The sequence below is a fragment of the Phyllopteryx taeniolatus genome, chromosome 20 (genome assembly GCF_024500385.1).
Source record: "Phyllopteryx taeniolatus isolate TA_2022b chromosome 20, UOR_Ptae_1.2, whole genome shotgun sequence".
NCBI lineage: Eukaryota > Metazoa > Chordata > Actinopteri > Syngnathiformes > Syngnathidae > Phyllopteryx > Phyllopteryx taeniolatus.
Window position 1 is genome coordinate 7,988,798 of NC_084521.1, and position 16,637 is coordinate 8,005,434.

General features: G+C 42.3%; 5 gene segments (V, D, J or C); 3 read left to right on the top strand and 2 right to left on the bottom strand.

Moving 5' to 3' along the window:
- Window positions 1–262: 262 nt before the first annotated feature.
- On the top strand, window positions 263–2,854 carry LOC133470461 (Ig kappa chain V region 3547-like). The segment is given in 2 exon segments: window positions 263–2,007; window positions 2,230–2,854. Coding segments are annotated over 2 exon segments (351 nt in total).
- A 4,833-nt stretch (window positions 2,855–7,687) lies between these two features.
- On the bottom strand, window positions 7,688–9,097 carry LOC133470555 (Ig kappa-b4 chain C region-like; the record flags this gene model as incomplete). The annotated part of the segment is given in 2 exon segments: window positions 7,688–8,096; window positions 8,884–9,097. Coding segments are annotated over 2 exon segments (546 nt in total), but the record flags the coding sequence as incomplete, so codon positions are not given.
- A 1,035-nt stretch (window positions 9,098–10,132) lies between these two features.
- On the top strand, window positions 10,133–11,167 carry LOC133470431 (Ig kappa chain V region 3381-like). The segment is given in 2 exon segments: window positions 10,133–10,228; window positions 10,399–11,167. Coding segments are annotated over 2 exon segments (360 nt in total).
- A 1,955-nt stretch (window positions 11,168–13,122) lies between these two features.
- On the bottom strand, window positions 13,123–14,546 carry LOC133470556 (Ig kappa-b4 chain C region-like; the record flags this gene model as incomplete). The annotated part of the segment is given in 2 exon segments: window positions 13,123–13,531; window positions 14,330–14,546. Coding segments are annotated over 2 exon segments (549 nt in total), but the record flags the coding sequence as incomplete, so codon positions are not given.
- Window positions 14,547–15,526: 980 nt separating this feature from the next.
- On the top strand, window positions 15,527–16,379 carry LOC133470468 (immunoglobulin kappa variable 1-6-like). The segment is given in 2 exon segments: window positions 15,527–15,655; window positions 15,826–16,379. Coding segments are annotated over 2 exon segments (360 nt in total).
- Window positions 16,380–16,637: the final 258 nt, after the last annotated feature.

The window sequence follows — 16,637 nt, forward strand, 5'->3', positions numbered from 1 at the left end:
ATTCCAAATCTGCGTGGTGGTGGCACGACGAGACAAGAGGTTATTAAAACCTGAGGGAGTGGACATGAAATGGTACTTATGCCATAAATTCATTTAACCTCAATGGGCTAAACACTAAATTAAGATTTTTGAGAGACAAGATGTCAAAAATGAAACAAAGCTATGTCTACTGGTGTAGTACCACCTTGTGCCACAACATGCCGGGCAGCACTGAGGTCTAGTGGAAGAGATGCAGTGTAATTAAGAGCAAGAAGAAGAGGCAGCACGCTCAGTTTGTATGCGTTGCTGTTGTGTGTTAAAGTATTAGTTCTTTCAAGGTTTATAATGCTAATTTCCGTACATCGATTTACGAGTAATCCGACTCGTGAGTTTTACGAGTTACAAGCTGTGGCTCGGCAGGTTTTTGTTGTTGTTGTTGTTGTTGTTGTCTTGATTTGCGAGCAAAGATTTGAGTTACAAACACAAAATGCGAACTTGACAACAAGTAGCAGATGTGAACAATTCTTCCAAAAAGAGACCAAGCTTGCTTCAAGCTGTTTATTACCATTCCCAGTTATAAAGTTTAAACCCACATAAAACAAAGAGACTTGTTTATGGAAGTCCGCTAGCTTCATGCTAAAATACAATTCAAAATGCTATAGACAGGCTAACGAAACTAGCATCGATGTTGCAGTAACACTTTCAGCAACAGAACACAAACGGTGCTGCGAAACATCACTAATATTATTGCAGCTTACTAAATGACTTGGTTGTGAGACTGTTCTCCTTCTATGATGTTTGTCTGTTATAGAATTGTCCCACGAAGAAACCCATCCCCCAGTTTGTATCACATACCTTTTGTTCTATTTTCCTTTTAATATCCACATGGTCTTTTTCACAAAAACAATGATTTCTACAATGAATAAGCAAGCAAGAAATCTAATATCTAATATTCTACCTTGGTATTCTGCTATGTCTATGCATTTGTGAAATTACTCATAGCATGGTGAGATGATGCAGGGTTTCATTTGGAGTTCAAAGTTTTCAAAGAATTAGACATAGGGGGCACAATCAGAGTTTCTTTGTGTTGTTGTGAATTTAAAGGTGGTGGTGGGGGGTCTACCGAGCTCCTGGAGAGAATACTAAATAGATCCACTTTGATTAGCATAAGGGGCAAGTGCTTTTGCCATTTCCTCTCATGTCCTGAAGCACTTTGAAGGATCTGCTCAGCGGTGAGTCTGTCTTTGTTGGTGTGGGGAATCACCGAATATTTGCAGCATGTAAAATTGAAGTGAATATTGCTATTGTCGAGACACTTTCACAAGGTAATGCGTCTTGATTGTGCAGTAGTCTGCTCTGACAAGATAAAAGCCAAGCTGGCTGCATATAAACAGTGGAATGCTGGATGTATGCCATGTTTGTATTGAAAATCTAATTTCATGCTCAATATTACAACAATATTCATGGGTATATACAGTGGTGTGAATAAGTGTTTGCTCCCTTCCCGAGTTCTTATTTTTTTGCATGTTTGTCACGCTTGTTGTTTCCCATCATCAAACACATTTAAATATTCGTCAAAGTCAACACAAGTAAACCCAAAATGCAGTTTTAAATTAAGGTTTTTATTATTAAGGGAGAAAAAATAAGACTGCCACACCTGTTCTCAATCAAAAAATCACTTGAAAAGGAACTGCCTGACAAAGTGAAGTAGACCAAAAGATCCTGGAACAGATGGGAAGAACTGCATTTAGATAGTCCATCTCCCTGTCTAACAGAGAAGTAGTGCTTTGCCCGCATCTTGTGGCATCTATAGACAATTAAAACTTTTTTTTTGGAGGGGGGGGTCCAAAAAAGAGGAAGTGGTGACCTTTCACAAAGACAGGTGCACTCGCTTATTTGCATGAGTTTCTGCGCTTCGCTGCTCCGCCAATTCTTCATAAGTCTGCACAACTCTTGTCACACAAACTCCACTTGCAACCCGAGTCAGGATGTGGTCACCCGCACTGTTGCTCGTCCTGCTGATCAAAGGTGAGACTTTTTGAAACTTGGTGTCGGAGCAGAATATGTGCTTATCATGTTTCATGTTCTATCAGGTGTCGCAGTCAATTCCAAGGATGTAGGAGATAATTACAGGACTCTACTAGTTTTTCTGTAACTTTTTATCTCAGTATTAAACTATTGCCATAGTCTCTACACATGGTGTCACTTCACAGTGGAGGTTTCCTCTCATTCATCACCATCTCATTTCAGGATCTTCTGCCGCTGATTTTCTGAGGCAGACGGACAGAATGAAGTCCGTCTCTCTTGGAGGGACGTTGACCATTGGCGCCACAGGAAGTTCAGACATTGATAGCGATCTCAGTTGGTACCAATTGAAACCTGGGCAGGCTCCCAAACTGCTCATCTACTCTGTATCCAGTCGCGAGTCTGGCACGCCATCTCGATTCAGCGGCACACAATCTGGCTCTGACTACACTCTGACCATCAGTGGTGTCCAGGCAGAAGACGTGGCTGATTACTACTGTCTCGGCTATCACGGCAGTGGAAGGTACACACGGTGATTCAGAGCCGTACAAAAACCTCTTTCAACTTTGAGCGAAGTGAAAGCGACCTGCAGAATGTGGCAAGGGGAAAGCAGAAGACACTGAATGATGAGCAATGACTGGTCGTCAAGCTAATGAATCACTCAAGCTGACTGAAAACATTATATTTATATTATTCTTTCTAGTTTCAATATTTGTATTTTTTTATATGAATGAGTGGTTATTATTTATTTTTCTCAGGGACAAAATATATTTATTTATTTTGTAATTTTACTTAAATTATGTATTAATTTTATTTAACCTACATAATAAACTACATTTATGTGTCACAATGAATGTGTGGTTATTATCATTGAAACAATTCATTAAAGTGCAAACTATATAGTATATCTTTACTTATGATGTAATTATATTATTTGTAAACATTAAATTAACCTAATATTGAGAGCAAACTATGTATTTATTAATTAATTAATTTAAATATTTCTAATTGTATAAATCTGTGTATATCATCATTATTTTTTTATTTTTATTAAGCAGTGAACAATATCAGGATCTTATAAGTGTGTAGTTATTAATGTTTTTCTTTCACTCAAGTGTGAAACTGTATTTATAAAATTATACATTTATAATTTTATTGCTATGTATATATTAATTTAATTTTGAGTGCAAACTTGATGTATATTTTACAAAATATGTAAATATTAAAGCATCAAATCTATATGTCCATCCATCCATCCATTCTCTACCGCTTATCCGGGTCGGGTCGCGGGGGCAGTAGCTTCAGCAGGGACGCCCAGACTTCCCTCTCCCCAGCCACTTCATTCAGCTCTTCCGGGGGGATCCCGAGGCGTTCCCAGGCCAACCGAAGGATGAAGTCTCTCCAGCGTGTCCTGGGTCGTCCCCGGGGTCTCCTCCTGGTGGGACATGACCGGAACACCTCACCAGGGAGGCGTCCGGGAGGCATCCGAATCAGATGCCCCAGCCACCTCATCTGGCTCCTCTCAATGCGGAGGAGCAGCGGCTCTACTCTGAGATCCTCCCGGATGACCGAGCTTCTCACCCTATCTCTAAGGGAGAGCCCGGAAACCCTGCGGAGGAAACTCATTTCGGCCGCTTGTATCCGGGATCTTGTTCTTTCGGTCACGACCCACAGCTCATGACCATAGGTGAGGGTAGGAACGAAGATCGACCGGTAAATTGAGAGCTTCGCCTTTCGGCTTAGCTCTTTCTTTACCACAACGGACCGATACAAAGTCCGCATCACTGCAGAGGCTGCACCGATCCGCCTGTCGATCTCCCGTTCCATTCTTCCCTCACTCGTGAACAAGACGAATTCCTCCACTTGGGGCAGGATCTCATCCCCAACCTGGAGAAGGCATGCCACCCTTTTCCGACTGAGGACCATGGTTTCAGATTTGGAGGTGCTGATTCTCATCCCAGCCGCTTCACACTCGGCTGCGAACTACTCCAATGAGAGTTGGAGGTCACGGCTTGATGAAGCCAACAGAACCACATCATCTGCAAAAAGCAGAGATGCAATACTGAGGCCACCAAACCGGACCCCCTCTACGCCTCGGCTGCGCCTAGAAATTCTGTCCATAAAAGTTATGAACAGAATCGGCGACAAAGGGCAGCCTTGGCGGAGTCCAACCCTCACCGGGAACGAGTCCGACTTACTGCCGGATATGCGGACCAAACTCTGACTTCGGTCGTACAGGGACCGAACAGCCCGTATCAGGGGGTTCGGTACCCCATACTCCCGAAGCACTCTCCACAGGACTCCCCGAGGGACACGGTCGAACGCCTTCTCCAAGTCCACAAAACACATGTAGACTGGTTGGGCGAACTCCCATGCACCCTCGAGGACCCTTCCGAGGGTGTAGAGCTGGTCCACTGTTCCACGGCCAGGACGAAAACCACACTGCTCCTCCTGAATCTGAGATTCGACTTCCCGACGGACCCTCCTCTCCAGCACCCCTGAATAGACCTTACCAGGGAGGCTGAGCAGTGTGATCCCCCTGTAGTTGGAACACACCCTCCGGTCCCCCTTCTTAAAAAGGGGGACCACCACCCCAGTCTGCCAATCCAGAGGCACTGTCCCCGATGTCCACGCGATGTTGCAGAGGCGTGCCAACCAGGACAGCCCCACAACATCCAGAGCCTTTAAGAACTCCGGGCGAATCTCATCCACCCCCGGGGCCCTGCCACCGAGGAGCTTTTTAACTACCTCGGTGACCTCAAACCCAGAGATAGGAGAGCCCGCCTCAGAGAACCTGCACTCTGCTTCCCCATGGGAAGGCGTGTCGGTGGAATTGAGGAGGTCTTCGAAGTATTCTCCCCACCGACTCACAACGTCCCGAGTCGAGGTCAGCAGCGCCCCATCCCCACTATACACAGTGTTGGTGGTGCACTGCTTTCCTCTCCTGAGACGTCGGATGGTGGACCAGAATTTCCTCGAAGCCGTCCGGAAGTCTTTCTCCATGGCCTCACCGAACTCCTCCCATGCCCGGGTTTTTGCTTCAGCGACCACCAGAGCTGCATTCCGCTTGGCCAGCCGGTACCCATCAGCTGCCTCTGGAGTCCCACAGGCCAAAAAGGCCCGATAGGACTCCTTCTTCAACTTGACGGCATCCCTCACCGTTGGTGTCCACCAACGGGTTCGGGGATTGCCGCCACGACAGGCACCGACCACCTTACAGCCACAGCTCTGGTCGGCCGCGTCAGCAATGGAGGCGCGGAACATGGTCCACTCGGACTCGATGTCCCCCGCCTCCCCCGGAACATGAGCAAAGTTCTGTCGGAGGTGGGAGTTGAAACTCCTTCTGACAGGGGATTCTGCCAGACGTTCCCAGCAGACCCTCACAATACGTTTGGGCCTGCCACGTCGGACCGGCATCTTCCCCCACCATCGGAGCCAACTCACCACCAGGTGGTGATCAGTTGACAGCTCCGCCCCTCTCTTCACCCGAGTGTCCAAGACATGCGGCCGCAAGTCCGATGACACGACCACAAAGTCGATCATCGAACTGCGACCTAGGGTGTCCTGGTGCCAAGTGCACGTGTGGACACCCTTATGCTTGAACATGGTGTTCGTTATGGACAATCCGTGACGAGCACAGAAGTCCAATAACAGAACACCGCTCGGGTTCTGATCGGGGGGGCCGTTCCTCCCAATCGCGCCCTTCCAGGTCTCACTGTCATTGCCCACGTGAGCATTGAAGTCCCCCAACAGAACAATGGAGTCCCCAGCGGGAGGGCTCTCCAGCACCCCCTCCAAGGACTCCAAAAAGGGTGGGTACTCTGAACTGCTGTTTGGTGCATAGGCACAAACAACAGTCAGGACCCATCCCCCCACCCGAAGGCGGAGGGAGGCTACCCTCTCGTCCACCGGGGTGAACCCCAACGTACAGGCGCCGAGCCGGGGGGCAATAAGTATACCCACACCTGCTCGGCGCCTCTCACCATGGGCAACTCCAGAGTGGAAGAGAGTCCAACCCCTCTCGAGAGGACTGGTACCAGAGCCCAAGGTGTGTGTGGAGGCGAGTCCGACTATATCGAGTCGGAACTTCTCGACCTCACACACCAGCTCGGGCTCCTTCCCTACCAGAGAGGTGACATTCCACGTCCCTAGAGCCAGCTTCTGTAGCCGGGGATCAGATCGCCTTCGGCCACCGCCCAGCTCACACTGCACCTGACCCCTATGGCCCCTCCCACAGGTGGTGAGCCCATGGGAAGGGGGACCCACGTTACCCTTTCGGGCTGTGCCCGGCCGGGCCCCATGGGTGCAGGCCCGGCCACCAGGCGCTCGCCTTCGAGCCCCACCACCAGGCCTGGCTCCAGTGGGGGGCCCCGGTGGCCCGCGTCCGGGCAAGGGAAAACGAAGTCCAATATTTGTCGTCATCATTAGGGGTCTTTGAGCCATGCTTTGTCTGGTCCCTCACCTAGGACCTGTTTGTCATGGGTGACCCTGCCAGGGGCATAAAGCCCCAGACAACTTAGCTCCTAGGATCACTGGGACACACAAACCCCTCCACCACGACAAGGTGACGGCTCAAGGAGGGGAAATCTATATGTCATTATTTTAAACTTAATTACATTTTAGTGAACATAGTCTTTGAGAGGAAAATGTTTTAATTTTTTTAGTTTCAAGATTTGTATTTTTTCACAAATCTGTTGTTAATGTATATTTTTTCATCTCATTAAAGAGAAAACTTTATCAAGATGTCATTATAAGTGAGGTCATTATTCTTATATATATATATATATATATATATATATCATTTTTAATTACATTTATGTGTGTAATTATTAGTGCAGACTTTCTCACAACACATTTTATTAATTTAAACTATAATATTTGTATCTTTTATTTAATTTTTAAACATATAAACGTGCAAAATATATGTATATGTAAAAACATATGTAAAATACAAATATTTTCCATAAATGTGATTATTATAATTGTTTTTATTTTAGCAACGTACTGTATATTATGTCATTGTAAATGTGCTCATTATTCTTTATCTTTTACTCAAGAACAAAATATATTTTTGAAATTATAATTCCATAGTCGCCCGAAGATAGCTGGGATAGGCTGCAGCCGCCGGACTCGAGTGAGGATAAGCGGAACGGAAGATGAATGAATGAATAAATCATAGTTATAATTATATTCGTATATTGAAGTGTTGATTTAATTTTTAGTCCAAATTACATTTCCGGTTTATATCACAATAAGTTTACTATAAATATGAAAGCACCAGCTCTATATACAGTGTCATTGTTTTTAATTAAACTAACAAAATTGAATTGAGAGAAAACTATATTTGTATTGTATTACTTTTAATTTAAAGATTTTAAACTATTTTAAAACTATTTTAAGATACTAACCATATTCTTTCCGGTCCTCCATGTTAACATGGATATTTGAATTCAACAGCCGTCAATGGCAGTGAATGAGTTTTAATATTTTGTGTCTTCAAGTGCAGACTACAGTATATGTATGTACATGTCACCATAAATGTGTGGATATAATCAATTTTATTTAATTTTACTCAAGCACAAACTATATCTAGGCTACATATCACAATATGCCCTCAAAGTGAGCAGTGAGGAGTTCATCTTTTGTGTTCCCTTGTCCAATAAGCAGCTGCCACACAGACTGGTGATATTCATACATTTTATTTCATAATGCTTCAACTTTGCAACAATGTAGGCTTGGGGTTGGAGTCCGACTCAGGCTCTACTCTGAGCAGCGTCCCGGGTCCGGCAGGGTTTGTGTGACAGGGTTCTGTCCGCCTAGGCTGGCCTGGCAGCTCACCGATTGGGCCTTGCTCCACTGGTCTGCAGGGAGGCTCAAGGTGCTGGTCCAGCTGTAGAGGCCGTCCTCGCCCGCCTCTCCCGGGAGGCTGTCCGACACCCCAGAAGTTTCGGGGGTGCCGCCCACCTTCCAGCTCAGGTTCCAGGAAGCGGGGAAGCCCCCGCTGGCCACGCACACGGCTGTGGCTTTGCCCGTCTGCAGCTGCTCTTTGGAGGGAGGAAAGACGGTCAGGGTGGGCCGACGCACCTCACCCGCTGTGTGGGGGGACAGAACAGGACAGGACCAGTTTTTTCTATTAGACATGCTTTCAATGGCTCTTAGGTCATGGTTCGGGCATGTTAATCTATATAGACACACTGTTTTAAACACTTTTTGTTAGTTGATTTTACATGGGGGGGCAACATGCGCCCAAATGCAAAATAACACCAATAATAATAATACATCGTTGCATTGTATACATAGCCAAACATTGATAAACCATTAGTAGGTAATGTTGATTTTTGTTTTTACCCCATACGCATCTGAGCATTTGTGTTTTGTAAAAATTTAAAATAATGATAATTTGTTTGTTAGTTTGATTGTTTTAAGCAAGATAATGTTAGCTGGCTCATGCTAGCTATGGCAACAAGCCCACCACCAAAAAATTTAAACTAGCCGTTAGCAGCTAATATAATATAGAATGTCGATTTTTGTGTGAGTAGCACAAAACTCCCGAATGAGCTTCACAATTCGGCGTTGGATGGTTTAAATCCGTTGAGAAATGTTTAACTTGCGGTGAATTTATGAGATATTTCCATTAATATGAATGTTTTTTTTTAATCTGGAAAAATACTGAATTGCGAGCAAAGTAAACAATTGAGGAGTGTGAAAAATGAAAGCACGGATGTCCCGAATGACCTGAAAATTTTGACCTTAGAATTAGTTGAGAAATGTGGGCGTTTTTAAACGTCGAAAACAGCGAACGCATAATGATTGAAAATATTTTTTGGGTGCAAAACAATATATGATAATAGCAATAGTAATGAAAAGTCTGTTACTTACAGCCGAGGACGAGTTTGGTTCCTCCGCCGAAACTCCACCACAGTGATGCAAAACGGTGAAGGGGCCGTACAAAAACCTCGTTGACTGTCAACGAGCAAAGCTCCACTGGTGTCGCTGACGGTTTCTTTCCACAAATGCATGTCCAGTCAGTCGAGGCCACTGCATGAGTCCTTTTGGGATTGTTACCACTCGATACAGATGTGGAAGACTCCAAGAGTCACAACATACATTTCTGCTAAATACAATAATAAAGCATACTGATGCCCTCACTGATGTGGACGAGTACAAAGAGTCCAAAAAACAGGAAGGGCGGGACCTCTCACTTTCACAAAGGCAGGTGCACTCACAGATTTAATTTGCATGAGCTTCTGCGCTTTGCAGTTTCTTTATGTCTGCACCACTCTTTTCACATAAACTCATGCCAAAAACATTCATGTTAGGTTTATTGAAGCCAATAAATTGACCATAGGTGGAAATGTGTGTCACGCGCCTCAGTAATGAGGAGAATAGAGAATGAATGGATGGATTGTTTTGGATGTTACTCACTTTAACGCTCCTCTTTAATGGGTAAAATGCATGCCGTGTTGGTTTTAAGTCTGGACATTGACTTGACAAATCTAAACCCTGCACATCCGCCTCAAGCGATGGATTGTTTATGAGGGCTTACTCCTTTCAAGTCTCCTCTTTAACAGATAAAATGCATGCTCCCTCAGATTTGAGTCTGGGGATTCACTTGGAAAGTCTGAAACTGTCCACTTCTTGCCGCTGATGAATGAGGATAAGTGTTATAGGAAAGGATGGATGGATGGATGGTTTTGTGGGGTTCTTAACTTTGCAAGTCAACTCCTTAGCAGGTAAAATACATTCTCTGTCAGGTTGAAAATTGGAAATTGACTTGAGAAGTCTGAAACCTTCCTTTTTTCCCCATCTGATGAAAGCCTTTTTTGTTTGGGCAACATTTTGAGGTCCTCGGTTTTCGATGAAACCCGGGTTTCTTTGTGGTTAGCATGTCTGCCTCTCAGCTCGAAAGGTTCTGGGTTGAAATTGCAGCTCCAACCATCCTGTTTCAAATGACAAAAAGGGCACTAAATATGTTAACTTAAATACAGTAATGCCCTCAGACAGGTGTGGAAGAGTCCAGAGTCAATAAACAGGAAGCGATGACCTCTCACTTTCACAAAGACAGGTGCGCTTGCAGCTTTATTTGCATGAGCTTCTGCGCTTCACCGCTCAGCCGCTTATTCATAAGTCTGCACGAATCTTTTCACACAAACTCCTCTTGTAAACCGAGTCAGGATGCAGTCGCCCGTACTCGCACTCGTCCTTTGGGCTCTACTGATTCCGGGTGAGACTCTTTGAAACTTGGTGTCTGAGCAGAATATGTGCGTGTGGTGTTTCACATTCTATCAGGTGTACCAGCAGTCAATTCCAAAAGATGTAGGAGAAAATAACAGTATGAAACTTGTGTCACGTCACGGTGGAGGTTTTCTCTCATTCATCACTGTCTCATTTCAGGATCTTCTGCCGCTGATTTCCTGAGGCAGACGGACAGAATAAAGTCCGTCTCTCTTGGAGGAACGTTGACCATTGGCGCCACAGGGAGTTCAAACATTGGGCGCTTTCTCAGTTGGTACCAAGTGAAACCTGGGCAGGCTCCCAAACTGCTCATCTACCTTGTATCCAGTCGCGAGTCTGGCACGCCATCTCGATTCAGCGGCACACAATCTGGCTCTGACTACACTCTGACCATCAGTGGTGTCCAGGCAGAAGACGTGGCTGATTACTACTGTCTCGGCTATCACGGCAGTGGAAGGTACACACGGTGATTCAGAGCCGTACAAAAACCTCTTTCAACTTTGAGCGAAGTGAAAGCGACCTGCAGAATGTGGCAAGTGGAAAGCAGAAGACACTGAATGATGAGCATGACTGGTCGTCAAGCTAATGAATCACTCAAGCTGACTGAAAACATTATATTTATATTATTCTTTCTAGTTACAATATTTGTATTTTTTTATATGAATGAGTGGTTATTATTTCTTTTTCTCCGGGACAAAATATATTTATTTATTTAGTTACTTTACTTAAATTATGTATTAATTTTATTTAACCTACATAATAAACTACATTTATGTGTCACAATGAATGTGTGGTTATTATCATTGAAACAATTCATTAAAGTGCAAACTATATAGTATATCTTTACCTATGATGTAATTATATTATTTGTAAACATTAAAGTAACCTAATTTTGAGAGCAAACTGTATGTATTTATTAATTAATTTAAATATTTCTATTTTTATAAATCTGGGTGTATCATCATTATTTTTTTATTTTTATTAAGCAGTGAACAATATTAGGTTCTTATAAGTGTGTAGTTATTAATGTTTTTCTTTCACTCAAGTGTGAAACTGTATTTATAAAATTATACATTCATCATTTTATTGCTTTGTTTATATTAATTTAATTTTGAGTTCAAACTTGATGTATATTTTACAAAATATGTAAATATTAAAGCATCAAATCTATATGTCATTATTTTAAACTTAATTACATTTTAGTGAACATAGTCTTTGAGAGGAAAATGTTTTTAATTTTTTAGTTTCAAGATTTTTATTTTTTCACAAATCTGTTGTTAATGTATATTTTTTCATCTCATTAAAGAGAAAACTTTATCAAGATGTCATTATTCTTACATATATATATATATATATATATATCCATCCATCCATTTTCTGAGCCGCTTCTCCTCACTAGGGTCGCGGGCGTGCGGAGCCTATCCCAGCTGTCATCGGGCAGGAGGCGGGGTACACCCTGAACTGGTTGCCAGCCAATCGCAGGGTATATAGAAACAAACAACCATTCGCACTCACAGTCATGCCTACGGGCACTTTAGACTCTCCAATTAATGCATGTTTTTGGGATGTGGGAGGAAACCGGAGTGCCCGGAGAAAACCCACGCAGGCACGGGGAGAACATGCAAACTCCACACAGGCGGGGCCGGGGATGGAACCCGGGTCCTCAGAACTGTGAGGCCGACGCTCTAACCAGTCATCCACCGTGCCGCCTATATATATATATATATATATATATATATATATATATATATATATATATATATATATATTTATATATATATATATATATTTATTTATTTTTATTTATTTTTTATTTTTTTTCTATTACATTTATGTGTGTAATTATTAGTGCAGACTTTGTCACAACACATTTTATTAATTTTAGTTTTTATTTTTGTATCTTTTATTTAATTTTTTTCTCTGTTTTAAATGTTTATAAGCTATTTTGTTTTTTGTTTTTAAATGCTTTTAATCATGTAAAGCACATTGAGTTACCTTGTGTATGAAATGCGCTATATAAATAAATGTGCTTTGCTTTGCTGTGCTTTTCTTTTTTGTTTAATACATTTTTATTATTAAAGAGTAAACTATATTAAGATAACAATAACATAATATAAAAGTGCAAAATATATGTATATGTAAAAATATATGTAAAATAAAAATATTTTCCCATAAAAGTTATTATAATTGTTTTTATTTTAGCAACGTACAGTATATTATGTCATTGTAAATGTACTCATTATTCTTTATCTTTTACTCAAGAACAAAATATATTTTTGAAATTATAATTCCATAGTCGCCCGAAGATAGCTGGGATAGGCTCCAGCACGCCCGCGACTCTAGTGAGGATAAGCGGAATGGAAGATGAATGAATGAATAAATCCATAGTTTATAATTATATTCGTATATTGAAGTGTTGATTTAATTTTGAGTCCAAATTACATTTCCGGTTTATATCACAATAAGTTTACTATAAATATGAAAGCACCAGCTATATGTACAGTGTCATTGTTTTTAATTAAACTAACTAAATTGAATTGAGAGCAAACTATATTTGTATTGTATTACTTTTAATTTAAAGATTTTAAACTATTTTAAAACTATTTTAAGATACTAATCATATTCTTTCCAGTCCTCCATGTTAACATGGATATTTGAATTCAACAGCCGTCAATGGCAGTGAATGAGTTTTAATATTTTGTGTCTTCAAGTGCAGACTACAGTATATGTACATGTCACCATAAATGTGTGGATATAATTATTTAATTTTATTCAAGCACAAACTATATCTAGGCTACATATCACAATACGCCCTCAAAGTGAGCAGTGAGGAGTTCATCTATTGTGTTCCCTTGTCCAATAAGCACCTGCCACACAGATTGGTGATATTCATACATTTTATTTCATAATGCTTCAACTTTGCAACAATGTAGGCTTGGGGTTGGAGTCCGACTCAGGCTCTACTCTGAGCAGCGTCCCGGGTCCGGCAGGGTTTGTGTGACAGGGTTCTGTCCGCCTAGGCTGGCCTGGCAGCTCACCGATTGGGCCTTGCTCCACTGGTCTGCAGGGAGGCTCAAGGTGCTGGTCCAGCTGTAGAGGCCGTCCTCGCCCGCCTCTCCCGGGAGGCTGTCCGACACCCCAGAGGTTTCGGGGGTGCCGCCCACCTTCCAGCTCAGGTTCCAGGAAGCGGGGAAGCCCCCGCTGGCCACGCACACGGCTGTGGCTTTGCCCGTCTGCAGCTGCTCTTTGGAGGGAGGAAAGACGGTCAGGGTGGGCCGACGCACCTCACCCGCTGTGTGGGGGGACAGAACAGGACAGGACCAGTTTTTTCTATTAGACATTCTTTCAATGGCTCTTAGGTCATGGTTCGGGCATGTTAATCTATATAGACACACTGTTTTAAACACTTTTTGTTAGTTGATTTTACATGGGGGGGGGGGGGGGGGGGCAACATGCGCCCAAATGCAAAATAACACCAATAATAATAATACATCGTTGCATTGTATACATAGCCAAACATTGATAAATCATTAGTAGGTAATGTTGATTTTTGTTTTTACCCCATACGCATCTGAGCATTTGTGTTTTGTAAAAATTTAAAATAATGATAATTTGTTTGTTAGTTTGATTGTTTTAAGCAAGATAATGTTAGCTGGCTCATGCTAGCTATGGCAACAAGCCCACCACCAAAAAATTTAAACTAGCCGTTAGCAGCTAATATAATATAGAATGTCGATTTTTGTGTGAGTAGCACAAAACTCCCGAATGAGCTTCACAATTCGGCGTTGGATGGTTTAAATCCGTTGAGAAATGTTTAACTTGCGGTGAATTTATGAGATATTTCCATTAATATGAATGGTTTTTTTTATCTGGAAAAATACTGAATTGCGAGCAAAGTAAACAATTGAGGAGTGTGAAAAATGAAAGCACGGATGTCCCGAATGACCTGAAAATTTTGACCTTAGAATTAGTTGAGAAATGTGGGCGTTTTTAAACGTCGAAAAGAGCGAACGCATAATGATTGAAAATATTTTTTTGGTGCAAAACAATATATGATAATAGCCATAGTAATGAAAAGTCTGTTACTTACAGCCGAGGACGAGTTTGGTTCCTCCGCCGAAACTCCACCACAGTGATGCAAAACGGTGAAGGGGCCGTACAAAAACCTCGTTGACTGTCAACGAGCAAAGCTCCACTGGTGTCGCTGACGGTTTCTTTCCACAAATGCATGTCCAGTCAGTCGAGGCCACTGCATGAGTCCTTTTGGGATTGTTACCACTCGATACAGATGTGGAAGACTCCAAGAGTCACAACATACATTTCTGCTAAATACAATAATAAAGCATACTGATGCCCTCACTGATGTGGACGAGTACAAAGAGTCCAAAAAACAGGAAGGGCGGGACCTCTCACTTTCACAAAGGCAGGTGCACTCACAGATTTAATTTGCATGAGCTTCTGCGCTTTGCAGTTTCTTTATGTCTGCACCACTCTTTTCACATAAACTCATCCCAAAAACATTCATGTTAGGTTTATTGAAGCCAATAAATTGACCATAGGTGGAAATGTGTGTCACCCGCCTCAGTAATGAGGAGAATAGAGAATGAATGGATGGATTGTTTTGGATTTTACTCGCTTTAACTCTCCTCTTTAATGGGTAAAATGCATGCCGTGTTGGTTTTAAGTCTGGACATTGACTTGACAAATCTAAAACCTGCACATCCGCCTCAAGCGATGGATTGTTTATGAGGGCTTACTCCTTTCAAGTCTCCTCTTTAACAGATAAAATGCATGCTCCCTCAGATTTGAGTCTGGGGATTCACTTGGAAAGTCTGAAACTGTCCACTTCTTGCCGCTGATGAATGAGGATAAGTGTTATAGGAAAGGATGGATGGATGGATGGTTTTGTGGGGTTCTTAACTTCGCAAGTCAACTCCTTAGCAGGTAAAATACATTGAAAATTGACTTGAGAAGTCTGAAACCTTCCTTTTTCCCCCATCTGATGAAAGCCATTTTTGTTTGGGCAACATTTTGAGGTCCTCGGTTTTCGATGAAACCCGGGTTTCTTTGTGGTTAGCATGTCTGCCTCTCAGCTCGAAAGGTTCTGGGTTGAAATTGCAGCTCCAACCATCCTGTTTCAAATGACAAAAAGGGCACTAAATATGTTAACTTAAATACAGTAATGCCCTCAGACAGGTGTGGAAGAGTCCAGAGTCAATAAACAGGAAGCGATGACCTCTCACTTTCACAAAGACAGGTGCGCTTGCAGCTTTATTTGCATGAGCTTCTGCGCTTCGCCGCTCAGCCGCTTATTCATAAGTCTGCACGAATCTTTTCACACAAACTCCTCTTGTAAACCGAGTCAGGATGCGGTCGCCCGTACTCGCACTCGTCCTTTGGGCTCTACTGATTCCGGGTGAGACTCTTTGAAACTTGGTGTCTGAGCAGAATATGTGCGTGTGGTGTTTCACATTCTATCAGGTGTACCAGCAGTCAATTCCAAAAGATGTAGGAGAAAATAACAGTATGAAACTTGTGTCATGTCACGGTGGAGGTTTTCTCTCATTCATCACTGTCTCATTTCAGGATCTTCTGCCGCTGATTTCCTGAGGCAGACGGACAGAATGAAGTCCGTCTCTCTTGGAGGAACGTTGACCATTGGCGCCACAGGGAGTTCAGACATTGGGAGAGATCTCAGTTGGTACCAAGTGAAACCTGGGCAGGCTCCCAAACTGCTCATCTACCTTGTATCCAGTCGCTTCTCTGGCACGCCATCTCGATTCAGCGGCACGCGATCTGGCTCTGACTACACTCTGACCATCAGTGGTGTCCAGGCAGAAGACGTGGCTGATTACTACTGTCTCGGCGATCACGGCGGTGGAAGGTTCACACGGTGATTCAGAGCCGTACAAAAACCTCTTTCGACTTTGAGCGAAGTGAAAGCGACCTGCAGAATGTGGCAAGGGGAAAGCAGAAGACACTCTGAATGATGAGCATGACTGGTCGTCAAGCTAATGAATCACTCAAGCTGACTGAAAACATTATATTTATATTATTCTTTCTAGTTACAATATTTGTATTTTTTTATATGAATGAGTGGTTATTATTTCTTTTTCTCCGGGACAAAATATATTTATTTATTTAGTTATTTTACTTAAATTATGTATTAATTTTATTTAACCTACATAATAAACTACATTTATGTGTCACAATGAATGTGTGGTTATTATCATTGAAACAATTCATTAAAGTGCAAACTATATAGTATATCTTTACTTATGATGTAATTATATTATTTGTAAACATTAAATTATCCTAATTTTGAGAGCAAACTGTGTATTTATTAATTAATTAATTTAAATATTTATAATTTTATAAATCTGTGTTTATCATCATTA